Source organism: Berghia stephanieae, chromosome 7 (assembly GCF_034508935.2).
Source record: "Berghia stephanieae isolate SIO BIC M18660-M18661 chromosome 7, UCSD_Bste_1.3, whole genome shotgun sequence".
In the NCBI taxonomy this organism is placed as follows: Eukaryota; Metazoa; Mollusca; class Gastropoda; order Nudibranchia; family Aeolidiidae; genus Berghia; species Berghia stephanieae.
The window spans coordinates 14222107-14244125 of NC_088366.1; the positions used below are offsets into that span (position 1 = coordinate 14222107).

The 22019-nt window shown below is 38.1% G+C and overlaps 1 protein-coding gene across 8 annotated transcripts in view; it reads left to right on the top strand.

Annotated features, from left to right (window-relative positions):
- The window catches only part of LOC144976745 (uncharacterized), a 74687-nt gene that overhangs the window by 8000 nt on the left and 44668 nt on the right, over positions 1 to 22019 (top strand). For all 8 annotated transcript variants that reach the window (XM_078921131.1, XM_078921132.1, XM_078921138.1 and 5 more), the window contains exon 4: positions 453 to 2866. In XM_078921131.1, coding sequence (XP_078777257.1) covers positions 453 to 2866 — 2414 coding nt within the window. The remainder of the gene's footprint in view (positions 1 to 452; positions 2867 to 22019) is intronic.

Below are 22019 nucleotides of genomic sequence, written 5' to 3' on the forward strand. Positions count from 1 at the left end.
GATTTATTTTTTTTTCCAGATCAATACTCTTCACATTATTTATCTTGCTTTTATTGCAAATAGATTAAATCAAGCTGTTTTTTTTGGGGGGTTTTTTTTTTAACTTACCGAGCAAAGGTGCAACCCAGGCTTCATTTAAAGACAGAATTTCTTTCTTGCTGAATATCATAAGGTACACAACAAACCTGACACTTACACAGATTTATTGGAAGTCATATTTGGCCAAATTTTTGTTACATTTTTTTCCCCCTGCAAATTCAGATTTTTTAAAGTTAATTAATTTTAGATAAAAATTATTGGATAGATATAGCATATTTTACTCAAAGCTAGAAATGTGTTCAAATTGAATTCAGTACAATCAGACTTGTTTCTTTAAGTTGATCAATTGTTTTCCCCTTAATATTGACTGTCAAGAAGCCTATTGATTATTAAGTATTTATGCATGTTTTCAGGTATGATGATGGGAGGTCAACAAATGGTCCCTGGAAACATGGGTGGTAATGGCGGATCTTCGTATCACATGGGAATGGCTCAGGGGATGCAGCAGCAGCAGCCTCCCCCAAGCTCTCAGGCTACGGCAGCTGGTATGATGGCAGGTCATCAGCAACAGCAGCCGTATGGCGCTGACCAGTACAACCACCAGTATGGCCCATCCATGGCCAAGGTGGCTGGACACAACCCTGGAATGATGATGCACCCTCAGCAGCAGCAGCAGCAACAACAGCCAATGCCTCACATGCAGCAACAGCAGGCCCAGCATATTCAATCACCCCATCATCCTCATCCTCCTTCCCAACCACAACAGCAACCATTCAGCCCCTCTGCCGGTGGTGCTGGAGGCATGATGCCCGGACATCCAGGTGCTGGGTACCCTGGTGGTGGTGGTGGTGGCTACCCCGGCATGCATCACCCCCAGCAGCAGCAGCAACAGCAGATGAATCCCATGATGTCACCTAACTCAGCCTGGAACCAGAATCAATCGAGTCCTACCCAAGTCAATCACCCACATGGCCAGTACATGATGTCCCCGGGTGGTACGCAAAATATGCTACCCTACAATAGTCAGTTCCCGCAGCAACCACAGCAGATGACTCACCCTTACAGTTCTCCTGTTGCCAAGCAACAGCAGATGTCAGTGAGTGGTCCATCTGCCAATTCACCGTATATTCGTTCCCCAAACCCAAACGCTATGGCCCCACCTGGCATGACCAGTCCCCCTGTACCTAGTCCTCACATGGTCAACCCCATGCAACAGATGCAAATTAGAACCAGCAGTGGCTATCCAAATCCGTCACAACAACCTCCTTCCCAGCATAACAACCCCATGATGGCTGGTGGAGGACAACCGTACAATAGTCATCCTCAAGCATCCATGGATATGCAGCAAAATGCTCATCATCACTACCATGGTGATATGCGGCACCATCAACAAGGATCAACGTCCTCTGCCAATCCCCAAATGGTGGCTTCTACCATGAATCCTCAGCATTATTCTCCATACCCAGGCACTCAACACGGGCAGCAACAGCCCATGCCCAGTGATCCTCATGCTCATAATCAAAACCCTCATCATTTCTCAGGTCAGCAGACCAACCAACCCAGTAATTATCACTCTCAACCTTATCCTTCAATGCCACCACAGCATCAACAACAACAACAACAACCGAGGCTGCCAGTGGCATCATCATCATCCTCTTCCATCTCAGCCCCATCGTCATTATCCACCCAACCACCTTCATCTCAGCCTGCGCTCACCAACCAGGGTGTAACACCCTCAACTGCAAACTCTCAGGGATCAACATACGGCCAGTCAAGTCTGCAACAACTGGAACAATTAGTCTCCCCCACCAGCCATGGTGGCAGTAACCCTATGTCTGGAACCAACCCCTACCAGCAGCTTGTACAACATCAACAACAAACTTTAGTATCGTCTCCTACTGTCTGCTCAACGATGGCGTCCCATCCTAACAAGCAACAAGCCCCTCAAACCCCGATCTACAGTACTACGAGTTTTCCAACCACCACTGTTGCTTCCACGGTTAGTGGTAACAGTCATAATCATTCCCTCGTCAATTCAAATCCTCAAAATCAAATGATGAACCAACAGCAGCAGCAACAACAACAGCAACAGTTGCAAATGTCTTCAAACATGATGGGTAGTAATAATAACAGTAATAGTGGCACTGTAGGTGGCTTTCCTAATGCAGTACCAGGTAGTCAATCCCCTGTCGTCAATAGTCCTCTCAGCCCCAACCAGGGTATGCTTCCTCCAGGGATGAACACCAACCCACAGATCTCCATGCTGGAAGCACAGCTTCAGCAACTTATCAACATGCCGCAGAACCAACAAGTATCCCAACAAATGCTTGACATTCAGGAGCGTCTTAGAATCCTCAGATCTCAGCATCAGCTTCAAATGCAACAGCAGCAGCAGCAGAAGCAACAGCAACAACAGCAGCAGACTCCACAAGCAATGCCAAATGTTCAACAGCAGAATGTCAGAATGCCAATGGGTAAAGCAGCTGTGAGAATGCAGTTGCAGCAGCAACAGCAGCAACATCCTCAACAGCAGATGATTCCTCCACAGAATCCAATGGGTCATGTAGGTCCTCTACCTCAGCAGCCATCTTCGCACATGCAACCCATGATGATGACCAACCCTGCGATTCCATCCCAGCACCACCAAGTGGGCTACGGACTCCGAGGGCCAAGACCTGGCTTACCCCCGCACATGGCAGGCCAACTTGGCATGCAGCCACAACAGCAGCCGTCGCCTACAGGGAACCAACAGATGCCAGGCATCCCTCAACATAGTCTTGCTGGTCCTCCATCCATTCCATCCCCTCAAAAAGTACAGCCTTTTCAGGTGAGTTTTTGACTCATGTATATTTCTCTTTCTCTCTCTCTCTCTCTCTCTCTCTCTCTCTCTCTCTCTCTCTCTCTCTCTCTCTCTCTCTCTCTCTCTCTCTTTCTCTCTCTCTCCGTGGGTGGTTGGATGGGAGCATCACCCTTGAATCATATACCTATGATGTTCGCATGGGTGTACGATCCGATAGTGATGTCGTTTCTTCTTCTCTTTACTAGCCTATCCTGCTTCTTTGGTTTGTGATTGTATTTTGACAGGGATATTTTTTTTCTGTAAATCTTCTGCCTGTTTGTTCTTGGTTATTTATAATTTAGCTTATGATATCTTTAGGTTATCATTTTGATTTACATTTGTACTATTTTTGTTAGATTGCTTGTTTTTTTTTTGTTTCAGCGGTCTCTCATATAACCTCAATTGTGTTGGAAGAGACCTAAAGCAACAAACAAACAAAAAAATCTCTCTCTCTCTCTCTCTCTCTCTCTCTCTCTCTCTCTCTCTCTCTCTCTCTCTCTCTCTCTCTCTCTCTCTCTCTCTCTCTCTCTCTCTCTCTCTCTCTCTCTCTCTCTCTCTCTCTCTCTTCTCTTTTTTTTTCCTTTCTTTTCCTTGGATGCGCTAGGAGTGTGTATCTCAGCTTTGGACTTGTAGGTCTTGTTAGAGTTCCGTTGTAGTAATTTTTATCACAATACTTGGTGTAAAATGTAACAACGTCTTCTCAGTTGAAAAATAAAATGGTAAGAGGGCCTAACCAGGTATCTTATCTTGACCTACACGTTAAGCCTTGGTGTTGGCTTTGGGCCCTTGTGAATGGCTCTGAGCGTGTTGGGAAGCAGAAGTCGTGACATCACACCTTCCTTCAAAACTCCTTGGCAGTGTGTAACCATCTTTGGAGGACTAACAATGAATAGGTTTCATAGAGCGAAGCAGAAGTCGTGACATCACACCTTCCTCCAAAACTCCTTGGCTGTGTGTAACCGGTCCTCCGGAGGACTAACAATGAATAGGTTTCATAGAACGAGGATAAATAATTTTTATTGATGACCAGCATGTACATATTTAGGCTAGAAAATAAGATGCCATCATTCTGAAACCAAAAGATCAGTTACACAAAGCATGATCTAGTCCTGCAGAGGACTGGTTTCAGATTTCAAGGAGATTGGAACGAGTATTTTGACCTCACTCTATTCGTCCCTATCAGTGGATATAAATGCTCACTTCTTTTGTTTGTTCATTGACTATTTTTAATCAATCAAGGTCTCAATAACTCAATATTAATCTCTCTATTTCTCTGTCTGTATTTTTATCTCTCCCTCTCCTATCCTTCCCCCCCCCCACCCCCCCACACATATTTTTATCTATGCCACGAGTTTATGTGTTGAATAATAGTTTGTTTCGTGTTTGTGTATGCGAGTGTGTGTTTTGTGTTTTTGTTTTTTCCTCCCAGTTTAAAAAAAGATACAATGTTCTAATCAGATTTGATCCTATGCAAAAAGCTGTTGTTAGATTTGGAGACGTGTCTGTGCATTTGCCATTATTTTTTTTCCCATAAGCCAGACCTTGGTAGGTATAAAATAAATCACTGAACCACACACTGTCAATATGTTAAATAATATGGTGGTTATTTACACAGCATCGTCTTCGTCATCATCATCATCATTACACTGTCACATCCTTGTACAAGATGTAGTCCGATAGCGATAATATATACCTTTGACTCTTCTTTCCCTCCTCCTTCCTCCTATCTTAGGCTTGCCTCTCAATATTATTCTTTGCTTTTCCTTCCATTTTTGTTTGCTTTCCTCTTTCAAGAACCCAGATACCTCCCTATCATTCTTTTCCCCATTGGATTCCTTTAGAAGGAACGAAGATGACGCTACTCATCTCTTTGTTATTGTTTTTAATCAGCACGAGAGCTTAGTTCAATATATTCTATCGATCAGACTAAATGTTAAAGGTTACACTTTTTGTCTTTTTCTATCTTTTTTGTTATGCTAGTCTCAAGTCTTCCCAAGTGTTCTTCGTCCATCTCCATCTTCTTCCAGTTGTATTACTCAGTGTTATCTGTCCTGTTCTTCTTTATTCTTCCTGTTTCTACTACATTTTGTGAAAATTCTGTGATTTGCAACGCTTTAAATAAAATTTGACTCTTATCATATTTGAGAATTTCTGGATATCCGATTGCTCCATAGGTCGAGCGTTTGTCTCATGCAAGGTCGCCAAAATTCCATATATTTACGGAATTCAGTATGTTATAAACCCTCGGTATATTTTACAATCACTTACTACACTGCAAAAAGTAAGTACAAAGGTCTTTTTATTGGAGTTCAGCACTCAGACAGGGTTGCCAAAATTCCGTATATTTACGGAATTCAGTATGTTATAAACCCTCGGTATATTTTACAATCACCTGCTAGACGGAAAAGAAGTAAGTACATAATTCCTTTTTACTGGAGTTCAGCATTCAGACATGGTTCTGTCTGCTTTGCGTAAAGGTTCAATAAATGTTTTGTCTTCTTGATTGGCAGGCAGCCCTGTTTATGACTGTATTGGTACCCTTGGTTTAAAGTGCAGTCTTAGTTTTTCATTGCCTGACTTCTCTTTTATCTATCTACCCAGCAGTGATTGGTTTGCAGGGTTTGTTGGATATGGAGTTAAGGACTTTGCGAGAGACAGTTGTCCTATTTAACCCTCTCCTCATCACCTGCAGCAAAATCGTCACATTTGTTATGATAAAATATACATCTTTCTTATTTAGATTTATTTTGTACATCACAAACTTTGAAGAGTTATTTTTGGTTGATTAATAAGAACATTAAGTTGTTTTGTAGAGAGATTGTTTGAGTATAAAAAATCAATGTTTTTCTGCTGGGTAAGCCTGCCAATTTGGGAAAATGCTGAAAAGGATCGTAAGGAGAGTTAAAGGATAGCAAGCAGTTTTTGTTGACCATTTGATTATGATTATCGCCCTGACAAAAGGATTGATAACCTCCAGATGCATGGGACTTCAAACCAGTTAACGTTGTGTAACTCACTAAGTAGAGTACCCTCCGCAACATGTTAAAGAATCGGATTATAGGGATTGTTGTTCTAGTCTGTTTTGGTCTTTTTTCTTTTTCTTTTTTTTTTTTTTAGTCAGTTTGGGTTTGTTTGTTTGTTTGTTTGTTATTTGTTGTATATTTTAAAGACTTACTTGTTACAAAAAAAAAAATGAATGGAGGGCTGGTTTATTTTGTGATAACCGCCTCACATTGATGACTTCAGGTGAATTAGGTGATGGATGTTCAATCTGTTGTCAAAAATTTGGTTGAAAAAAAAACATACATGCATTTTTGAGACGAATAAATAGTTTCTTGGGGAAATAAATAAAGGAAAGAATGAAAAGGAAAAGAGAAAGATAAATGAATAAATGATGACAATACCGTGCGTGGTGAATTTCGTGAATTGAGGACCAAGTTCGATAACCATGCTGAACATATTTCATCAATATATTACTTGAATTATTCTCCTTTAATTGTGTGCTTCTAAAATCCGTGGTTGTTGTATTCCTTAAGGTGAGCCTTTAAGTGTTTTGCCGTATTCTGACGCGAGATATTTCCTTCAAATACCGTTCGATTAAGGTAACCTGCAGCTTTAAAAAAAAGAAACAGCACAACAAACAAAGCAAATCGACAACAAATACAAATAAATAAATAAATAAATAAGTTGAGATTCGAGAGTTGTGGTAAATCCCAGCGTCGAGACTTTTTAACGAGCTAGATGTAATTGTAATGGGTCGATAAAAATTATCCGATCAAACTTATTTTATTAGCTGTTGTAGCAATGTATAGAATGCGGCATGGGAGGAGACTTTTTTAGGACCTATTTTTTGGATCTTCTCAGTCGTTGCAGGTTCAAGTTCAAGACGCCGTTCTAGTCTAATTATTTTGATATCATCGTCCATTTATTTATTTGCCGTTCCCATCTCGGAAATTTCATTTTTTACTCTTTGTTCCTTTGTTTTCTCCCTTTATCTTTTTATATCTCTTCTTTCTGTTAATCATAATGTCAAATTTTAGAATTCTTCAGCTTCATTCAATCTCCCCTCCTCTATCGTTCTGAAAATGTGCTGATAAAGGGAGTTGAGAGGAGAATTTGTCACCTTGATGATTCCGTTATCATTATCCTTCGATTTCTAGTGGGGTTTTTTTTTTTCCAAAAAAAAAAAAAAAAATGAAGTAATTTCCATTGATCGATCGATCGCTCTTCTCGCTCGTCGTGATTTGAATTATATCTAGTTTTAATCCCCATTTACCGGCTTCCCTTCGTTCCTGGTTCCAAGTTCCTCAAGTGGTTTGTGCTGTCTATTTTTGTCCGTATTACCTCCCCTTCCTCCATTTCCACTCATTCTTCCTTCTCCTCCTCCTCCTAATTCTGTTCTATCATACTTTATCACAACGCCAATCTTTGTATTTGTGATATAGTGTATATTAGGCTGTGGAGATAAAATATCGATTTTATTTATTTCCCCCCTTACCGACCATCTCGTCTTTCCGATTTGAATGAATCTTGTCTCGATGAAAAGGGAGAAAATGTTTGATTTTGAACGGATGATATAGCTGCAGTGGTAATTATAATTATAATAAATAATGACGACAACGTTGATGATGATGATGGTGGTGGCGGTGAGACAGTTTGTGTGACAAGATGATGATCAAGAGGAGAAAGAGGAAGAGATGGTGTAAATGAATAAGGAGTAGCATTATTATTATTATTATTATTATTATTATTATTATATAGTATATATATTATATATTAGTTAGTATTATTATAGTATATATAGTATTAGTAGTAGTAGTATAGTAGTAGTAGTATTAGAAGTGTAGTAGTAGTAGTAGTAGTAGTAGTAGTAGTAGTAGGAGGAGGAGGAGGAGGAGGAGGAGGAGGACGATGGAAGATAAGTAGACTCAGAAGAAGAATTGATGATAGAAATATTAAAAAGAATAATAAATGTTGTGTGTCATGTGATCACTGTCCCTCTAACCCCCCCCCCCCCCCCCCCCCCCCTCACCTCTCACTCATCCAACCACCACCCACAAACTATTGATAGTTTATAATATTATGCTGTGTAATTGTTATTAATCATCAACTGAACCGACCACGCATGCTTTTTAACTTCTGTCGGTGGTCTGCTTTTAAGTAAATACCCACGTTCTGCCCACCAGATCATCGCACCTACGCACAAGACTGGAGCGCAATCTATCTTCCTGTTAGCCGACTATGAATTGACCTACAAGTGTTGCTAGCTCCGCAAAACCCCTAAAATAGAAATTAAAAAAAAAACAAAACAAAACACATTTGTCGTCATCACCAGCATCAGCGTCAGCAGCCTCAGATATTCACTAGATATTATTGATAAATTCAAAATCCAACCTTATCCGCATCCCCTCTTTTTTTTTTTTTTTTTTTTTGTCAACTGTATTGAATTGGCTTTATCTTCCACATCAACATGAGATCAACAATGTTAACATAGAGCTCTCGTGTCGGCCAGCGCTGAATATAAAAATCGATTAAAAATACAAACAAAAACAAAAACAACAAAACATCTCTCTCAACAACCTATTTTCATTTGATTTTTCTGCTTTTTATTATTTTTTTTTTTCCATTTTCTTTGCTCGTTCCAATGACATTACGATCGCTTTGCTTATTTTGTAAAGCAATTTTATCCAGTTGAAACTTGTGTCATTGTTCTATGTAATGTATTTTTTTTTCTTTCAGTCTTTCACTTCCTAGCCGTGGTATTTTGTTGCTATGTGTTTGTTAATCATTAGTTAATCAAGCTGGGTTTTAGTTTTTGTGTTTATGAATTGTTTCTTTGCCTTTCTTCTTCTTCTTCTTCTTCTTCTTCTTCTTCTTCTTCTTCTTCTTCTTCTTCTTCTTCTTCTTCTTCTTCTTCTTCTTCTTCTTCTTCTTCTTCTTCTTCTTCTTCTTCTTCTTCTTCTTCCTCCGGGGGGGGGGGGGGGGGGGGGGCATGCTTTTTCTTTTTTAATTGCCAAGGTGTTAGCAGGGGTTTTGAACATTGAACTCATGGCGAAGGGTAGTCTGTAATTATTTCGCGTCCTATAAATATATGTTTGTTAAAGCTCAAGAAACCCGGATAAATTCGGGATCCATATTGTTTATTTGCAGACCTCCCTACTACTACCGAAAATTCGTAAAATTACGCAATTTCGGCTCTAATTTCAGAACTTTATGAGCCTTTTTACTTTTTAAGTCATTAAAACTTAATGACAATGAAAGTTGAGGCAAGAGCACATCATTTTAATAGATATGAAAGGTTATTTAATAATTGTGAGAATAAATTGTTGATCTATAAAGTTGACTAAAGCGACTCCTATTTTTATATCCTAAAAATTACGAATTACACACAAAAAAAAAAAAAAGTTCAGAAGGCAGTTCTGTATTTAGTATTTGATGTGCACACTTGACACAATTGAATGCACCCTGAAATCCACTAGAAATCACCGGTTGTGCTCGTTTTATGTCGGGTTTTTTCTTTTTTTTTTTTTTGTTTTGTTTTGTTTTTTTTTTTGTTTTGTTTTTTTTTTTATTTGAGACCAAGGTGGGCAAGAGAGAGAGAGAGAGAGAGAGAGAGAGAGAGAGAGAGAGAGAGAGAGAGAGAGAGAGAGAGAGAGAGAGACTTTGTGCTCTGTGTCAAATTAAAATTTCCTCATGTACATTTTTACAAAAACAAACAAGCAGATACTCACTCAATATGCGTCTTTTTGCTAATGCAGTGTATCTAGTTTACATCGTTTCTCTGAAATGATTTCAGCAATAAATGACAGATTGAACTTGTCTGAGAATGAAAAAAAAAAAAAATAAGAGAGAGAGAGAGAGAGAGAGAGAGAGAGAGAGAGAGAGGGGGTAATCATAAATTATTCCTGTTTTTTAATCTGCACATTATCACCTGCGTGTTTTAATGATATTGTATTATCATGTGTCCGAGATTCTGTACCGATCTTTTCCTCGTCCTCCTTGTCCTCCTCCTCCTCCTCCTCCTCCTCCTCCTCCTCCTCCTCCTCCTCCTCCCCCCCTCCCCCTTCTTCTTCTTCTCCTCCTCCTTCTTCTCCTTCTCCTCCCAAACCACCATCTTTACCTTCTCCTCATCCTCCTCCACCACCTCCTTAACCACCACTTTCTCCTCATTCACCCCATTCCTCCCTTCCTCCTCCTCCTCCTCTGCGCACATGCATCATGGCAAGACTACTCAATTCAAATACACATATATTTTACATAGTTTCACTATTCCTAAACGTTACCCAGTACACAAAGGTCTACTTCGTGTAAAATATTACATAATATTTCTTATGACCCATCATCATCATCATCATGATCATGACATACAATATACAATTCATTGTGTTCTTGTTGTTAGAATTGGTCGTGGTAATGGTTGTGGTAGTGGTAGTGGTAATGGTGGTGAGGAGGAGGAGGAGGAGGAGGAGAATGAATAAAAATCGATTGAACATTTATTGGGTTATCTTTTGTCTTGTGTTCAATTGATCGACGACCATTTTGAAATGGCTCCCTTGTACGTGCTTGTATATAATGTGTATGTGTGTTTGTGTGTGTGTGTGTGTGTGTGTATAGATACTACTATGAAGTCTTAGAGCACAGGGGCTGATTGTAAGCCATTATGTATTTATTTTATTTAAAATATGATGAAATAAAAAGGACAGAAAGAACACACTTTTTCAAAACCTTAAAACCAATAGAGTCGGAGTTGGAGTCTTGAATAGGGAAGACAAGTCATGACGTCATACCTTCTACTCTTCTGGTTCCTAAATCTTTTGAAGTGTCTATGTAACCAGTACTTCGGAGGACGATGAGTAATGAATAGGTTACATGTTGAATCATAAGGTGGCGCAACTATTCCAGTAGCAGGATGTATATGCTGATTCTAAGAATCGTGAAAGAGCGAGGATGGGTGGTCTTTTTTGACGACCAGCATATATATATTCAGACTAGAAAATAAGATGCAATCACTCTGATACCAGAAGCTCATTTACACTTGGTGTGTATGTATTCAGTCCTCCGGAAGAGTAGTTTTACACTACCAATGAGATAGGAACCATTTTTTTTTTTTTGGCATCACACTTTTCCTCTTTCCTCCCATTTGTGGTAATGGTGGTGAGGAGGAGGCGAATATATTCTTGTTTTCCTGCCTTTTATCTGCTGAACTGATGTCTTTTAAACTGATATTTTTGTTGTTGTTGATCTTTTTCATTCTTTTTATTTGGGGGGGGGGGGGGGATTTCATCTGACTTAACTCATGTTATGTAAAATAATATTATTACTCTGTTATGCTTTAAAATGTGAAATATATAGTCTCATCACAGGGTGGGTGTTGAAGTGGCAGTCGATTTTGAGACTTTAATTTTATCGAATACCTACATGTTTTGGTTCCTCCACTCCCAAAATAGATAGGGAATAAATTAGCATAAAATAAAATATAAGATAATAATATTAATGAATTCTTCTCACCGACTCTTGGGATAAATTTATCATGTTATTGTGTGTTCCCACTGTGTAAAATTGCTTAGGGATTTTTTTTTTATTATGAGACGTTCAGAGGAAAGTTGTCATCACCAGTGTGTTATTTTAAATATTCTCTCTATTTAACTCTTGCCAAAGGACAACTGTACATTTGGTAACTTATTGAAATGTTCATTAGTTCATGTAGTCTGTTGCATTTTATTTGTATCTGGGTTATACATTTATTCTTCTTCTCAAAATCTACCCCCAAGCTATCTACACACTCTCATGCAACGTTTGCAGTGGCAATTGACGTATGCAATTATTGTGTAGATTTGTAAGGTTTAGATACCTGCCCTCTCTCTCTCTCTCTCTCTCTCTCTCTCTCTCTCTCTCTCTCTCTCCCTCCCTCCCCTTTTTCTTCTTTTTCCACTTGATCGCCATAACCGTACTATAACACTGTAATTTATTATTATGGCCGTTTCTGCTTTTCATCCACCGTCAGCTGTTCTGTTGGGTAAAAATTTCTTTGTCTCCTTCCCTCCCCTCCCCCCATCCCTTTCCTTCTCCCTCCTTCTTGAAGTTCAAGCCAACAGAAAATCGACAGATTTGGCGAGTTTTTGTGTTGTTACTTGTGTTGAATTCATTGAATAGTACGCACACCCAACGCATGATGATAGCGCGAGCCACGCGTCGAGTTTTAATTTTTCTCCTTCTGCCCCCCGCCCCCCACCCACTCAACTACTATGTATGAACTCTAAAAATATTCACCACTACCCTTCTTCTTCTTCTCCTCCCTCCCTCCCTCCCTCCCTGCTGCCGCTTGCTGTCGTAATTCTCAAAATACACGCTTTCTTTATCGACTACAACTCCAAAATAAATTTATTATCTTCCTCTCGCCATTAGCATTAATACCTTACCACGTACTCGCACTCCACTAACCATAATTACGACGTATTCTTCTCCTGCCGGATTTTAACCTATTTTTAACCTTCAATTCCTTTTTAAATTAAAGTGTGTAGGCTTATCAATTGTTTTTTTTTTTTTTTTTTTTTTTTGTAATATCTATATTATATCTAGTACAAGATTTCAGTTTCTTCAAAAGTCATTTTACACGCTTACATTTCATAATATTACAGCAACGTACAGATTTTGTAGAGTGTAGTGTACTTCCAATATTTGGAGTTGAAAGAGGATCGACGATAAGAATAATCGAGTGGATGGTGTGGTTTAAGTGCAGTGTCTTGATTGATGCGTGAGTCGATGGCAGCAGTTTTGTGGATTCTTATTTTTAAACATAAATTTGTTTCTTCCTATTACGATTATGATGATAATCTTTATAGCTCGCAGAGTGCCTGTGTTACGTGTATATGAATGTGTTAGTGTTAGTCATAAGATTGTGTTAGTGTTAGTCACTCATTGTGCAATTCTTTCTTTGTGGATTGGATTTTGGTGTAACATTCAATCACTCGTGTTGATATCGTTATGTTTATATTTATATACACGTGACCCACAATCTCAAAACTGTATTATGTCAGGTTGATCGTACCATGAAATAAAGGGAATTGTATGGAATCTGTTTTGTTTCCACCACGGGGCGCAGGAATCAACTCCGAGTTTCAATATTCATCGTGGTTAATATAAATTAAATCTCCAGCCCCCAAGTTCATCCCGACATAATACGGCCTTGAGACGATGGGTTACATATATATCAAATCAATTTCGAGACGGCCTTGGCCTTGTGGATTAAAGTTTATTATTATTATGCATACATATTATAATAATCGAGTACTTTATATATAACGATATAGTTTCAGTTTTAGTTGCACATTGGGTTATTACTAACCACATAATTTTATATTACGTGTAGACTAAACTGCATGGCAATGCCAAAGCCTAATTATACTTTTTTTAAAAAAAAGAAAAAGAAGATAGTTCAGAGTGTATGATATCGACAGGTTAAGATGACCTCGAGGAGAGAGAGAGAGAGAGAGAGAGAGAGAGAGAGAGAGAGAGAGAGAGAGAGAGAGAGAGAGAGAGAGAGAGAGAGAGAGAGAGTATACTTTTTCAGTGGTCTCGTTTCTTGAATGTCCTTTATAGGTTGAAGATGAAATGTTCTGGCCACAATGAAAGATGTGTTAAAATATCATTTGGCAAGTGGGAAGGGAAGGTCTCAGGGTCTATGTTTCGTTTCTTGTCGTTTTGTTTTGTTTGATTGTAGACTCTTTGGAGAAGAGCATAAAAAGCAGCGTAATCTTGTGTCATATTATTGTTACTTTGTGTGAGTGCCTACGACTGCAAATGTTCAGCCATTTCGGTTATTTTGTTGGGGTTATTCGGTGCAGAAATAATATATTTAACTCGCACACCTGTCAATTAGTTAGACAGGATGCATATGTTCGAATCTCTCTCTCTCTCTCTCTCTCTCTCTCTCTCTCTCTCTCTCTCTCTCTCTCTCTCTCTCTCTCTCTCTTATTTTAGGGTTATGATTTTTAAACCCTGGTATTGCAAGATGATATGTTTGTAGCCTTACGTGGTTGTGTTTGACTGTTGCTCGTGTCACGTTGTGCATTCAGTTCAGGTTACCACTGGATTATCCAGTCAATTGTTTTGTCATCGACAGGGAACCGTTCAATACCATTGTAATTATTGTTGCGTGCTAGCGTACAATGTTAAATTTTTAAAAAAGGGAGAAAATAATTATAATAAATATGAGTATGAGCCACGTTTCGTATATTTTTTTCTTTCTTCTTTTTCTTTATTTCTATGTTTAGTTGTTTGCGAAGCGAACGACAGGCAACGTTAATTTATTATTCGTTAAAACTGGGATTGATTATTTCGATCACGTGATGGAATGAAGTGATGGCGAGCAGAACAGTAGCAGCAGATAACATTTATTTGAAGAAGACGTCAAAGTAGCTGTGATTGATCGGATTTCTTTTTCCTCCTCATTTGATTCCACTTCTTCCACCTCCCCCACTGTGTGTGTGTGTGTGTGTGTGTGTGTGTGTGTGTGTGTGTGTATGTCTATCTCCTCTTCTCTGCTCTTGCTTTCTCTTTTTCTCTGGCTGTGTATGTTATATGCGGCCAGCGTGCAATAAATAGTTGTTGGATGGAAATAAAAGTGGGGTGAATGGTGGGGGGGGGGGGGGGGGGGGGGGGGGGGGGTTGTGAGAGAGTGAGTAAGGTAAAGTCAGTACATTTATGATGATAATGATGATTCCATTGGCTAGAACTAAATCGAACTACACGAAGTAAATTTAGAATCATGAATAGACGAGAGATGGTCTCTGATTGACACGGTTTTAAATTCATCTAGATAGTGCAATGGGCTCATCATGTGTGTTGTGTGGATCTCTGATGTTGAAGGCTAATGATGATGATGATGATAATAATAATAATAATACACGTATCGTCATTAGATCTACTGTAATTAATTTGATTGGATCGCGGGTCTTATTACTTGTCTCATCCGGGCGATTTTTTTATTGAATTGATTGATTGCAATTTCATCCACGCATACGTTAGATTCACTCTCGTCGGTTTGTTCCACCATGTCTTACTTCTGCTTGTTACGGTTAATTATAATTCCCCCCCCCCCCCCTCTTTTTTTTTTTTTTTTGTCATCGAATTCGAATCTTGTTTACTGGCTATCGTTATTATTGTTGCAAATATTTAACTGTATGTGAGTGATGCACCTGCAGGAGTAGGAGGAGAGGAAACGAATGGAGAGATGTTGGAGACAACTTTCGCTATTCAAAGCTTCTTGTTTTTACTTGTTTAAAAAAAAAGGTGTGTGCATGGCTATTTCGTATCGGGTGTGTCTGTCATTTAACCACTTTATATAATAAAGAAACATCTGGTATTTGGTTGGATTTTTAAAAAAAGTTCTTCATGTGGAACTCGGGGTACCAATAAGTACTTGCCGGTGGAACGTTTTTTTTTTTTTTTTTTTTTTTTTTTGTTCAATTTTTTTTTTTCAGTATTAAAAAGAACTTACTATACTTGTGTTTCTTACTTTATGTAGAAGAGGAAGAAAGAAAAAGAGTCAATTATCTTTGTTGGTTTGGTTTCTAGTCGATGTATATATTTTAAAAAATAAAATAGAAGTAATGATAATAAGTTGATTAAACAAGAGTTCGAGGAGTGATTAGTGTGAAGTGATTTCGTGTCATGTCTCTTTGATATAATTTTATAATGATATATGTATTGTCATTGAGTCTGTGTTCTATTGATTATTGTTTGTTTTGTTTTGTTCTGTGTTTTCTTCTTGATTCGGGTTGGGACATGATTTGAAAGAATAGTTTTTATATTCGGTGTGTTAACTCAACGGAACCAATTCCTTTGTCGTATATTATTATGTGTAATCTATTATTAGTTTTCAATATTACATTGGATACAGGCGAGTCGCTCATTTTGTATTGTTACAGCAATTTTATTCGTTGTTTAGTCATGGCAGAGATAAGAATGTTGGTATTCTAAACGATTGTAGTAGCTGTATGTTGAATTCTATTGGGAATGAATGGTATGGTGCTTGGACGTGGTGTTGATGTTGTGGTTGATATTGTTATAAATAATACAATAATACTATATAAATTTATTCAAACAATGGTATTGATAGTAATGGAGAGAGAGAGAGAGAGATAGGCTTCTCTCTGTACACTCCATTCTCGTTTGTGGATTGTTAGTTGAAGAGAATTATCGACCGATTCGTTGTGATCTGCTATGCTGTATTATAATGCGTGGATTGGTGGTGGTTTAGAAAAGGGGGGAAAGGAGGGGGGGGGGGGGGGGGGGGGGGGGTATTAGTGGTGGTAGTTAGCAGCAGCCACAGGACAAAGAAGTGAATCATTTTATACACTGTGTTATTCACGATTATAAAGCCATATTATTTTTACTTTAGGGGGGCTTTTGGGTATCATTCGTTTTTGTGCGTTTTGCTAGTTTAGTTGGGATTAGGCGTGGAAGAGGAATTTTAGGTTGAAATGGCGTCTAACGCTTACTCTCTTTTCCTTTCTCTCCTTTTTCGTTGTTTATCGTTTTCACCTCCCCCCTTTCTTAATATTCAATTGTAATGTGTGTAGTTAATGTTTCATTAATGACAAAATTTCAATGCTATTATTAGATTGCTAACAGAACTCGTGTTTCGGTCAGGCAGGTCAGTTTATTCAGTGGATTATCATTCATGTCTATAAATTCTGGAGTTGTACCTATTTCGATCTATGCGATTTTTCTTTTAAAGTATTGATATGTGAGTGGATCTATGGAAACGGTTCTCACCTACGTATATCTGTTTAATTCTGTTTACCAGGCTTATTTATAGATTTGTTGTGTACTCATCGTTGTCCATGGAACTACGCCATTCCGACAATGAATGCTAAAACATGCCCATAATTACCTTGGGTTATTAGACTTAGACCTGCAGATGTTATGTGTATTTAGGCTCTGCTTGTCTGTCGCCTGAAGCAACCAGCACAGTATAGTTTGTGGGTATTTATCACAATATTTCGACATACTGATAATGGAAATAAATCGAGTCGCTTGTCGACACCATGCATCGACTAATGGATACGAACCATGGTCATCTTGAGGGTTATTCGGATGTATTCGTTTAACATTATTATTATTAGTGTGATGTTGTTTATAACAGTTACTCTTACAGTGTTTGTGTGTGTGTGTGTGTGAATTAGTTGTGTTCTAAACCTCTCGTGTATTTCTGACTTACAATGCTGGATAACAAAGATTATCGTATTATTGTCTCATTGACGCCAGTTTCTACAATAAATTGAATGAATGAGAACCTTAAGTTCGGTTTAATAAGTGATGTTTGTCACATGATCAGGAGTACATATTATCTTTTGGGGGGACTGTTTAAATGATATGTTCATTACTGATATTAATATTATTCACATGAAATATAGGCCTTTATAAGAATATTGTTAGTCTGTACTGTTAATTTAGACGTGATCTAAAATAAGAGATACACCTCCAAAATTAATAGAAAAAGCAAAAACAAACAACAAACTTTATTTTCTCAGCTCACGTCTGCGTCAAGATTAAATTAAATGTTTTTTTTTCATCAATGAATCCATTCAGAATTGAAGGAAAATTTGTGCCTAAAAAATCTATTAAAAATAAGATTTTATACCGGCATGGCCCTGGTGTTAAGTTGTCTTTATTATATTCTAGTCTGTGGTTTAGATGTGTTCAACAAAGACTTTTCCTCTTTTGGTTATCAAGGATTATTAATCGATTTTTTTTTTATTCTTTGAAGGGAATTGTAGTATGTATATATAATAAATATCGCCATTGTGACATTCCGAATTACACACGGTGGTGGACTACACGTGTAATAACATTGTATTATATTATAAAGTGTTACTGTGTTAACTAAATTTGTGGGGGACAAGAGATTGATAACTGTGTTGTTGGCCTGATTGGAAATAATCAACAATAATAATATTTTAGTGACGATGATTTCCATTGGTTGGATGGAGTAATACTCAACACTACTATACTACTGGACGTGTTGTTATCAGCCATGCACGTTGGAATGTCTCCGGTTCACTCCCCAACCTCCAGGGTCAGTCCTTTCGTCGGGGGCTTGACCAACGGGGTGGTGAAGGACAATCGTCGATACAATGGCGCCATGGTGCCAAGACAGGTAAAATACATATTAAATGCTGATGAATTGAATGATTGACTCATCTATACAGACATTCAACATGGTTCCATATTTTTTTGTTTCCATCCTCTCTCTCTTTCTCTCTCTCTCTCTCTCTCTCTCTCTCTCTCTCTCTCTCTCTCTCTCTCCCCCCTCTCTCTCTCTCTCTCTCTCTCTCTCTCTCCTCTCTCTCCTCTCCCTCTCTCTCTCTCTCTCTCTCTCTCTCTTCTCTCTCTCTCTCTCTCTCTCTCTCTCACACACACAAATATTTAATCAGTTATTTCTTTCTTTCGATACTGCGGTGATTGAAAACGATGCCGCATCATTTTTTTAAAGAGTGATATTTTTGTCGATAGTCGAGGTCTTTTAGTGATCACCATTTTTTTTTCTCCCTCAAGCATTTTCTTCACGGTTTTGACATTTTCATAATTTTGCCATATCTTAACAAAAACGTCTTCATGTATACAACCGCTGGCAACAGACATAAGTAGTTGATTTCAATGGTATGTAGCTTTAGACTGCGTTTTTTTTTTTAGTGTGTCAATGTGTAAAACCCAAGTTTTCCCTTTGGAGCTAAATTTAATCTTTTGTGTTATATTAAAAAAATAAAAAATAAACAGCTGTTATAACTGTGACCGTCATTTGACACACTTCTCCCCGTCTTTTATGTGTGTGTGTGTGTGTGTGTGTGTGTGTGTGTGTGTAATTCGTCCTGTCTTTGCCTTATTCCTTCATCATTCCCTCCTAAACCAACCCAACACCTGCCAGTCCAATAATATAGGTCATTCTTTTTGTGAAATACAAACCTTTTAAAGGTCGGAGGTTGTGTCCTGGGGTAGATGGTCTAGCATGAGAAGGGGTTGTTTTTCAGTTTTCGGTTTTTTTTTTTTTTTCTCTATAATTATTTTATTTACTTTTGGCAGATATCCCCCCCCCCCCCTCCTCACCATGATTGAGAGCCGTTCAAGTGAATGCTTACTGAGTTCTTCCATTGGGAGGGGAAATATTATGGGATTGATTAGAGAAGTTTTTGACATAGTGTTAAGGTTCAAATCTTTTTCAATTTTTGTATTTCTTTTTTTTTTTTTTTTTTTTTTTTTTGGTGAAAATAAAATCAATATCTATATTAAAGATTTTCTCCTTCCAAATTTAACACGACACATCGATACGTGGGATGAGCAGGATTTTTTTTTTCTTTCTCTTTTCTTCCAGTTTTCTAAAGAGCGCTTCACACACAGATTGCAAACATTAGTCTGTACTTTTTTCTTTTCTTTCAATTTAAAAATCTTTTTATTTTCTTTTTCTTTTTTTTTTTTTTTTTGGTTAAGTGGTGAAATGAGAATCTATTCAATTCATGTTTAAACCCTTTGTGGATTATAAGGACATAACACCTTTTTTATATTACCAATATAGCGCTTTTACTTTATATATGTCAACTTGTCAAAATGTCTTTATGAGACAATAAATATCAAGCAGTTAAAGGTTTTCTATATTTTTTTATATTAGTGTGTGTATGTGTCTCTGTGTGTGTATGTGTGTGTGTGTATGTGTGGACAGGGGTAAGTCTACTAAGATTACTATAGATGTCTCTGGTTATGAGTTATCTTTGCACTATTCTGGGGAAAAGCTGAATAGGTCGAAATGCGAATTCTGTATTGATGCTGATATTATTAGGCCGTATAATTTATTTATAGGTAGGTATGTCGTGTGATTTCTTTCAGCCCTTCCCCCATCGCACACAAGACGTGACCTCTTGCTATTACGCATTCCGTTCCTTTCTCGAATTGTACACTTACATTAAAGAATGTTTATGACTAACATTTTCCATCGAATAACTTAAAGGTAGATTTATCTCTGTGTGTGTGTGTGTGTGTGTGTGTGTGTGTGTGTGTGTGTGTGTGTGTGTCATGCGTTTCATTTTCAGCCTACATACTGTTAGGCATGTGTGTGTGTGTATGTGTGTGTGAAGGTTGTATGTATTGTTAAACAGTCCACAAAAGGACAGCGCGCTGCTTTGCCTTTGTTAACTTCCAATAATTGTTATCTTTTTTCTCTCTCCCCCCCCCCCCCCCACACACACACATACACACTCACACACAAACACCCTACTTTATAATACTAAAATTGCGTGTCTGTTCTTGTGTGTGTATATAATATAATGTCAATGAGTGAAAGAGATACACACTCGCATATACTGTGAACCGTATCGAATACTTTTTGTCGTGTGTTGGTGTAGAAGTAGTTAGTTTTGGCATGTGTGTGTGTGTGTGTGTATTTGTTTGTGGGAGTGTGTATGGTGTAGACAAAATGTCTTTGTTTGCATTGGCGCTCTGCAGGATGGGAATTTTTGGTTCTATTCGTTTTTCTTCTTTCTTTTCAATGTCCAGTAGTTGGTTGTCAATATCTCCAAGGATTTTTTTCGATTTTCTGCCCTCTGTGCCTTGTCATAGCAGATGATAGGGGGAAGGGGAGGGACTGGACTTAAATTGATCGGCAGTGAAGAGGGACTTTTCTTTTCATTTTTTGTTGTTGTCAAGGGAGGATGGGGGATGATTTTCTTCTATTTACAATTTTGAAAGCCCCCCCCCCCCTCTCTCTCTCTCTCTCTCTCTCTCTCTCTCTCTCTCTCTCTCTCTCTCTCTCAAAAATATCATCCAACATCATCATCATCAATATTATGACAACAGGACACCCACTACGTGGTCACTCTCTATGACTCATGCCCGATGTAGTCATTGCCGCCTTATTGCTCAATCCGTAGTTGTTTTGCATGTGAGTGACAACAACAGAAGGCAGAAGTCAATAGCGGCTATAAGAGATTTTCTGATGATGATGATGGTTATTATGGTAAAATTGATGAGTGTTGGTAGTAATGATCATCATGATGATAATGCTATCAAGTTGGTGATTTACGATACAGTTGTTGATGAAATTGGAGCTGGAAATGATAACGATGAGGACTGATATTGATGATCTATGATCTACCTAAAGTAACGAAGGGAGAGGACATGGAATTGACAAGATATTGATTTTATAATTTTTTTCTTCTCCTGTCTCTCTCCACTGTCATCCGCATCCACTAATACTACATATATTTAGACCTGTAAATTCTCAGTCAATTAACTGAAATCAGTCAATTTGTCAAATTCAAATATTTAAAAAAGGAAAGAAAGAAAGAAAGAAATAAAAAAAAAGAAAGAATTCACAAATCGTAGTCGAATGACCGTAAAATAATTAGGAGTGTTCCACAGCGCTACGCATAGCTCATGGGACCGTTTATTTTAACGATGTATATATTGCCAAGACTAAGCGACGCTTTTTATAAAAGGCGTGTCTGAACACTTCCCTGGGTATTTTCACACATCCTTCGTTAAATTATTTTTTCACTTTCCAAACCGTCGTGATCCCAACTGTAGCCAATTTTAACTGAGCCACTGAGCGATAAATTTCACTGTTTCATCTAAGCCAAAATTGACCACATTTACCCTTTGAGTCTCAAAACTATGATAAAGTAAATTGCGAATGCCGCAAGTCCGTTATGTAGACATCTTCAAATCGAAAGTTAGGATAGATTGCTACAAGCATATTTCGATTGCCTCACGTTGTAAACAAATTGGTTGATCGTTTCTTCACTGATTGAGTACCTGATCATAAGGAACAATGGTAAGTAGCCTAATTAATTCCCGTGCAAATCAGGACGTTTTCTGGCATTGTTTTGCTCAAGCCCAAGCGAGCTTGCTGTTTTGTGGCGATTTACCTTCATTTCGATTATTTGAATTTTTCCGCTACCTCTACGCCTGCCGAAGTTTCTTCTTGATAATTCACTTCTACTTAATAATTCAGTGTATTGGCCTGAAGTCATATTTATTTAAGTTTTTTTTTCTCTGTCATTTACTGATTGAAAATCAAGTTTGCTCATTGCTACATTATGCTAATGTTCTCACAATGGCTGAGCTGTTCGTGGATCGCAATTCAGAC